Genomic DNA, 8222 nt, shown 5'->3' with positions numbered 1-8222 from the left:
AGAGAGAGAGAGAGAGAGGGAGAGAGAGAGAGAGAGAGGAGATGAGAGGCGAGAGAGAGAACGTCGATGCTAGCGAGAGAGAGAGAGAGGACGAGAGAGCAGGTTATGAGAGAGAGAGAGAGAGCAGAGGATGAGAGACGAGAGAGACGAGGAGGAGAGATAGAGATAGATAAGCAATAATGTATAAAATCAGATTTAATCTTTCAGGTTAAGAAAAGTAATTTGTAAAACGTAAGTTATTTTTCTTGTCGAACTTGTACCGTTACTGATAAGAAGCCGATTACGAAGATTCGTGACAAGAGATGGCGCCACATACCACTCAGGTTGCAGGGTCGACCCCACGTGATCGTGTAAATAGTCCCCTTGTGGTAGCTGGCTGAGATCATTGGTGGCCTGGAATAGAGAATCGTATAACTAACACACGTCCATCCACCATGCGTTATTCTGCTCGTGTAACTTCGTCCCATAGAATAAACGTCTCCAGTCAACTACATCTGTAAACGTCCGTTCACGCGCATTTTTAGCCGGTAACTGTCGTGACCTAAGCATTAAGTTATCCCATAATGCAAGAAGCTCACTTGGAAGCAAGAACATCGTATATGCCCACTCTTCCCTCCTCGGTAGCATATGCCAGCCAGCCCTCTTTGGATGGATGCCACGCCACCTACAGGATAAAAGTACGGTTATTTATTTCATAGAAATTTTTTGTACTTAAACACATTTGCAAGTGATTCAAATATCATAATAAAACTCCGAAGATTTACTTGATGGTCAAAACAGCAGAAACACGAAAACAGTAAACATGCAAAACAGGAATCATTTACAAATGAAATCCTAATAATTATCCTAGTTTCAAACCCAAATTCAAACCCAGATACGACTTCATTTAATATAGAGACATAGATATAAAAAGCATATTACGTATGTATATACTTTAGTACATAATACATGTTACTTATTTATACACTTAAGTACATATTGCTTATGTACTCACAGCAGTGACCTTGGCTTTGATACCCTGCCAAAACAACTGTAGTTCGTAGGCATTTGACTCCGACTGGGGGCTCCACACTCTTAACTGACAGTCTCCGGCACCTATCGCCAAACGTCCTAATAAACGTTGCAAAATTTAGCTAGAAAACTACCGAGTAGTTTTTAGAATAAATTTTATATACTCCTGCATAAAAAAACACTGGTACCGATACGGTATACTCGCCAAAATTACGCACAACCCTCATCCACATTAGTCCATGCTGCTCTCCTATTAAATTAATTACCGGACCAATAAGAATTAAAATCGAAATGCAAAGTCCACGTGACAACATTATACTCATTGGAGGAAAAAAAGTTTCACCTGTCTGACTAGAGATGGCGATAGTGTTGACTGTGCCACCGACTGTTGGTATGGCCACCTTGCTGGTGAGACATTGCAGGTCCCACAGTATGATCTGTAACATTAAACATGTTACAATTTCTCCACCCTCAACTACATAACTGTCAACAGATATTTACCATTACTTCGTTCACAGTCAAAAGCTGCTAAACCCACACGTTAACACGACTCGATATTATGACTGTTGCAGGTGGAGGAAGAAGATCGATACCTGTCTGTCCATGGATATCGTACAGATGGTGTCCCAGGACGTCTGTACGATGCTGAACACCGTACGCGCATGCGCAGTAACGCCACCTGTAGTGAAAACCTGAAACTTCCCTTTGCCAGGCTTGCTCAAGTCCCAAAGCAGGAGGTCACCCCTGAAACATTTTTTTAAGAATCTATTTTATTTATCAGCCCTAACACTGGCTACAATTCTGAATGCTAACAGAATTCGCAGACAAAATTCCACTCAAAAGATCGCGCATGTAATGCTGTACAACGATGACGGAGAACGCATGCACTAGTCTGGCCATGCTCTATGAATGTTTCACATCATGTAAGTGAGAACTGAGGAGGTAACTTGTGGCTACGCATGCACATAACCAGTAACACAGCATACTCTCTCGTTACTAGTCACACATGCTACCAGTCACCTGCAGAGCAGAGCACCGACAGATGGCTACACAGCAAGCAAAATGTCAATGGCAGCTCCTACTCTACAATAATAGCAATCAAAAATCGTTCCCAGATAAGGCCTAAGAAAAAAAGATGTTTGTTTCCGCTAACGAGCTGAAAAAATTGAACACGGTAGGCAGGCAAAACTTTTTTTACATTTTTTTTTGTATTCTAACAATACTTGTTTTATAACTATAACAGCCCATATAATGACTTCAAAGTCAAATCAATGCATTCACCGATCAATATCACGTTGGGATTTTTTTTATTAACATTTTCTTTTTTTTGCCGATCACAATAAAAGGTTTGGACACTGCGGTTTAAAATGGACTCGGTCGGGTTAGCGGAAACAAACGTCTTTTTTAAGGCCTAATATCAATCAAAAATCCTCCACCGATAATATCAACCGCCGCTTACAGCTAACATCATTTACATGCATGCGTCCACACAAACCCGTGAGAGCTGGATATGAGTTCTTGCGGACGGTCTCTCGGCCACAGCAGCGCCACATAGGTGCGGCTGCGACCACCGCTGTCGTCGTACGCCCCGCCGCCACCGCGCTGACGAGTCGTGTTCGGCAGCCGCATGACGGCGATGCTACGACCCCTGGATCGGCTCCACAGACGAATCGTTCTGTCCTTGCTGCCAGACGCCAACAGACCCTGATCGCCGCGGTTACTGTCAACGACGGCGACATCTTCTGTTAAAGAATGGTTCGGAATTTGCGAACGAAATGTAAGAATGTGTGGCAAAACGGTTATAATTGGTGAAGAATTAGTATGATTGTTGAAAAATGGGTTATAATTCGTGAATAATGATTATAATTGGTGTAGAATTATAAGAATTTTGGAAGAATGGTTTTAATTCATAAAGAATGGTAATAATCAGCAAAGAACGATACCAACGGATTCCGCTGCACGTCAAACTTTACTGACCTAGCCTTTAATTTGAATTCCAAACAACTTTTTTTCGTAATGCTGAGTAACCAGGTTTATCCACGATGATATTCTTTCACAGTTGTATATATTAAAGGATCGGGGTAATACTGAATGCGACACAATAACAACTACAATATACCTGTCTGCCTGAAATCCTCACAACGTGACGGGGACCACGCTAAGCTGTGTATCTCTTCGTCGTGACCTTTAAATTTCTGCACCACGCTGCCTTTCTTTTCAACGTCGACCACAATAATGCTCCCGGACTTGTAACTGTGCATATTAGGAGAAAATATACCCAGATTTAGATGCGTATAATTCCATGGTTCATACAGGACTGAAACAATTTTCAAGGACATTTTATCAGAAATTCAAGGATCTTTTATCAGACATTTTATCGGAATTCATACACAGAACAAAACATACCTGGATTAATTTAATAACCCTATTCTTAATCACTGTCACCTCTAAAACTTACCTGGATCACATTAATAAACCCTTCTAAACACTGTCACTTCTACAACATGCCTTGATTTACTGACTGATTTTATTGACTTACTGTAATTTGTGATCATCATTTAACTGTCTATCGTGTCTATAACTTTTTAAGCTCATTTAACGCAATTTTTATAGAGGTTTGCACATTATTGATGGTACAAAATTTCTTTTTATTACAGGCAAGGATTATTTCTCACAATTCAAGAACATTTTCATGAAATTCAAGGACTTTTCAAGCACAAAATCAACATTTACTAAATTCAAGTACTTTTCAAGGACTCCCCTCAAATTCAAGGACTTTTCAAAGACTATGCGAACCATGAATTCGCATAAGACAGGCATTCGTCAGCATATTAGTCTCGTTAATTTAAACCATAATAGTTCACCCACGACAGTAGAAATTACCTCCGTAAAAACTACATCTGAGGGGAGATGCTGGCCAGTCTTTGCTAAACTACATGAAATTAAGAATGTACACACGTGAACTCTTCCAGGCATAATCTTTGGTGCTTTTACTACAATTTATTAGGAATTTCTCGGCAGCAAGCACTTGCTGCCGACGTCGAGAGGCAAAACTGCCAGTTGCTGGGCCCTTATTTTTGAACCCTGTAAACGGATCCCTGTCGGCAGCGAAACTGTTGCTTGCTGCACCTGTAATTACGAACTCTGCCTCACCCTATGGCGACGATGCCGGGGTGATGCGGGGAGCAGGCGAGGGCGCTGACGGCCTGCGGCTCCGGGTGAAGATGCGTCGCCTCGTCCGACGCGTAGTTCCACGAATACACGTGGCCGCGGTCGTCGGCGGAAACGATGACGTCCGTTGCCGCTGGCGACCAGTCGACAACAGTGAGCCTATTCTGGAGAAGGAGACGAGCACGAATTTCATGTAAAACAATGTTCGCATGCTGATAATCGGTTAATATGTGAGTCACTGAGTGCGTTTCCAGAGTGACCCTTACACGTCAACGGAATCAAAACTAATAAAGTACACAGTGGCTATATGCCCGGCAGCCGGCGTATATCTGACGGCTGCCGGGCACGGTCTTCGATTTCCTAAATGCCCGGCAGTTTTTAATTTTTAGCGTTATCTCAAGTAAACAAGGGTTAGGGTTAGAGTTAGGATTAGGGTTAGGGTTAGGGTTAGGGTTAGGGTTTTTGTTAGGTTTAGGGTTAGGGTTAGCCACAAGTTCCCATCTCGCTTAACACTACGTGGCGAGAGGGTCACAAACCGACGCATTAGAAATATGTTCGGTAGTATGTGCGCTGCTATTTAACGTTAAATTATCTCACTTTTTATTATTCTTATTGCTTCTCCGTACTTCCACGCCTCGATTTATTATATGTGCGCTATCACTGAGTATGTATTTACGTGTCAGCGAGCAATTATTAGAATTGATAAGATGAAACTCCGAACAAACGACGCCACTTCCGCCATTTTTCAATAGATATCCCATAATACGTAGCGAAAGTTCGTGGCGAATCTCGCGTAGTATTTCGCGCATAGACATAAGAACATCCAGTATGGCGTTTTACAACGTTCAAATATTATAGCGCTGTTCTAAATTCTCTTATTTTAACGTGTATTTCGAGGTAAATAGTAATTAAGAAATGATGCGATAGTTGCAAACATGTGACAGGTGAGGTCAAATGTGGTAATACATTGTTTTATTTACGAAATTTTACGAAATTAGGAGTTTGTTTTGAAGCTACCAGGTATTTCGTATGGAAGGGTGTCAGGCTCCTCCGCCGTGTAACTAGTCGGAGAGCCTGGTCGGTTTAGGTTAGGGTTAGAGTTAGGGTTAGGAACTGCCGGGCATTTAGGAAAACGAAGACCGTGCCCGGCTGCCGGGCATATAGCCACAGCGAATAAAGTAATTCAATTATTTAACGTCATGACAGTGTATCGATTAATAGACAATTGCAACTTCACTCGTACCTGGCCATGATGATTGTGACTAGCGACGACAATTTTTGTATCTGCATCCCAGACGCGAACCTTGCCCTCCTCGTCCCCACTACAACCTAACGTGCTGCCATCTGTCGGGTGCCAAACGACTGATGTGACGCGGTTTCTTGATTCGCATATCCAGCCGCAGTAGACAGGCGGATCGGTGCGTGTGTTCAAAAATACAACGCTGTTTCTACCGCCATAGGCAACGATACCGTTGGAGTTGCAGGCAGAGACTCTACTGCAGTACCAGCTGGGCGATATCGCTAATCCTATCCCTTTCATCTTACTACTCAGTTAAAGACGGAAGCAGAGATTTCAACAAAATTGTTCTAGCAATACTAAAATCACATTTCGATTCATGGAGGCAGACATGATGTGCGCAGCTGCTGACGCCTGGCGGTCATTCCTTTTCGTGTTTTCACACGCACACGCCCACAGAATTAGATACAAAATTTTATTTGTAAGATTTAAATATATTTGCAGGCATTTTAACAAGCTTTAACACATTTAAGTACCCCAGCCCAATTAATTTCCCAATAAATTTTACTCGCTCATAGCTACACAACCAATTTCTATAATCCATCAATATATATGTACACTTCAAAATATATGTACACTTCATTTGAACAACGTAGACAGTATTAAAATATATACGAAAATTTATTATTATATGATATATAAAATATTGTACAAAGATGTATAATTTTTTTAACTGAACTCTATTATTTAATACAAAAGTCTCAAAATTAAAATATTTTCTCTCATAATTATAGAAAATTTTTGATATATTTATTATATTATATATATAACACATGCGTATTGTAGTTCAGATGTATAATCCTAAAACCATAAAACTTGTATATACACTTGTAAGTCATGATCACATTGTATATTTACCAGTCAACGTTATATTCAAACAGCACTATTGTAATATATTTATATAAAATCTCTAAATTACCTTTGCTCATAATAATTTTAAATAAAAACCATATTAATTTCATGCCGTGTCAGACATAGTGCCGCCATCTATGGGCAGTAAAAACCTCCGTCGTGTTTGCGGGAGTATCCACCGTTGGTGGCTGCATTGTGGTGACTCTCTGTAAAGTGAAATGATGTAAAGCATTAACGAGGTGGTAATAAATAATTAAAAATCTGCCGATTCTAAGCAGTAACTACCTTTTCTATTTCATGTGAATTCGGATTTCCGAATTTAAGTAAGAAGAATGTTTTAACTAAGAACATTTTTTGCTCACCGATGGCGTTGCTGATGCTGTGGATGCTTTCTCGCTTGGCAACCTCAGCAATGACGAGCGGATGGTTCAAGGGCACGACCTTCGGAGGCACCGCCACGGCTCTGTTCTTCAGCTGCCGCCTACATGGAACGAGAACAATGTAAACTTACAACCAGATGGCTTCACGCTATCTCGCGGAAGTTTCACGACTCGGTGAAAAGATGGCGAAACGTGCATATGTCTGACAATCTTCTGACATTAGAACAATTTCTAACAATGTAAGAATTTAATGGTAATACAGTTTCTGACAATTATAAATATGTGATTCATTTAGAAATTGGCACTCTCATTGACAGTTTCCCAACCTTTACAACATGGATAAGCTTACTACATGGCTTACATGTAGGACATGCATATGTGGTACATTAACGCACATTGCCACATAAGCCATTTTACATTGAAAATTCAACAAACCCATGTAAGAGTCCAACTGTCTCTGGCTGTATCAAAGTCTCCGGTTGGCTGGCTTGGAATCGGTTATGATGATCATATGTGGTTTTGAGAACAAAGTCTATACTGTCTCTTGGTGCCTGAACAGAGAATTTTGCATGTAAAGTGAAGTCACAATAATATAAATATTATGCACCAAACTCCAGTGGTTGTGTGTTGGGAATATCGACCAGAATTTTATTAAATAACACATGCAAGCACTCGATTTTACCTGTGGGTCACAGTGATAGACAGTTCTACGTGCACTAGCTAGTGTATTAGTGGTGTTGAGCCGGCTCCATGGATTCTCCAACTGTGCCACGTGTGTCGGTAGTATGTACTCGTCCTGCTGTATTGAGAAGTCACCATTCTAGTATTAGTAAATTACTGCTAGTGCTAATGTCGTAGACAATCACAACTATATTCAATCTGCAGGGCCGCTAACTGGCCAACTTGATTCAATGAACAGCTGATTGTCATATTTTTATGGTAATGCTAGCCGCACACTATCCGAGCCGAGCGCGATTTGAAGGCTTACGATTGGATCGAGATGTTCTAGTTTGGCTCGGGAGGCTTAAGATTGGCTCGGGAGGCTTAAGATTGGCTCGGGAGGTCATTTTGGCCCGATTCGAATTTTGAATCGGGAGCAGATCGGGTCGGATAGTGTGCGAGGGCTTACGACGCGACTCCTATCACCAGCTAACACTAATCGGGTGCGAAAGAGGACGCAGCAGCCAGCAGCAAGTGACAGCAACGCAGAAGATGATTGGTGATGATGGTGATGATGTCGATGATGACGATGATGATGACGATGGTGAGGACAATGAGAGTGAAGATGGTACAGTCGTGATGATAGCGGTGTTAAGAAAAGTCGCTACGGGTATCTCGCCTTCCCGTTAACATTGATGCAGCCGACGCGTAACAGGCAACATTAACGGTGGGCAGTGCAGTCGACGTGCGTATCGATGAGAATAATTACAATGAAGAGGAGGAGGGAGGAGGGAGGAGGAGGAGGAGGAGGAGGTGGAGGAGGAGGAGGAGGGAGGAAGAGGAGGAGGAGG

General features: G+C 41.7%; 2 protein-coding genes across 3 annotated transcripts in view; both read right to left on the bottom strand.

The window, feature by feature from the left end:
- LOC106817471 (gem-associated protein 5-like) overlaps positions 1-5815 on the bottom strand; it is a gene marked incomplete at its 3' end in the record, with an annotated part of 9001 nt that extends 3186 nt beyond the window's left edge. The window contains exons 1-9 of the mRNA XM_014822138.1: positions 5426-5815; positions 4165-4346; positions 3131-3264; positions 2507-2753; positions 1605-1755; positions 1355-1448; positions 995-1110; positions 579-664; positions 261-393 (exon numbers count right to left, since the gene is read on the bottom strand). Of these exons, the coding sequence (XP_014677624.1) occupies positions 261-393; positions 579-664; positions 995-1110; positions 1355-1448; positions 1605-1755; positions 2507-2753; positions 3131-3264; positions 4165-4346; positions 5426-5722 (1440 nt within the window). The remainder of the gene's footprint in view (positions 1-260; positions 394-578; positions 665-994; positions 1111-1354; positions 1449-1604; positions 1756-2506; positions 2754-3130; positions 3265-4164; positions 4347-5425) is intronic.
- A 352-nt stretch (positions 5816-6167) lies between these two features.
- LOC106817472 (uncharacterized protein C1orf194 homolog) overlaps positions 6168-8222 on the bottom strand; it is a 2716-nt gene continuing 661 nt past the window's right edge. Inside the window, exons 2-5 of one of the 2 annotated variants that reach the window (XM_014822139.1) lie at positions 7394-7510; positions 7147-7262; positions 6694-6812; positions 6168-6537 (exon numbers count right to left, since the gene is read on the bottom strand). In XM_014822139.1, the coding sequence (XP_014677625.1) occupies positions 6467-6537; positions 6694-6812; positions 7147-7262; positions 7394-7510 (423 nt within the window). In that variant the 3' untranslated portion in view covers positions 6168-6466. The remainder of the gene's footprint in view (positions 6538-6693; positions 6813-7146; positions 7263-7393; positions 7511-8222) is intronic. The other variant, XM_014822140.1, reaches the window with a different exon arrangement.

Source organism: Priapulus caudatus, unplaced genomic scaffold (assembly GCF_000485595.1).
Source record: "Priapulus caudatus unplaced genomic scaffold, Priapulus_caudatus-5.0.1 Scaffold1738, whole genome shotgun sequence".
Lineage (NCBI taxonomy): Eukaryota > Metazoa > Priapulida > Priapulimorpha > Priapulimorphida > Priapulidae > Priapulus > Priapulus caudatus.
Note: the sequence above shows the minus strand (reverse complement) of the source record. Positions and strands in the feature narration are given on the sequence as shown.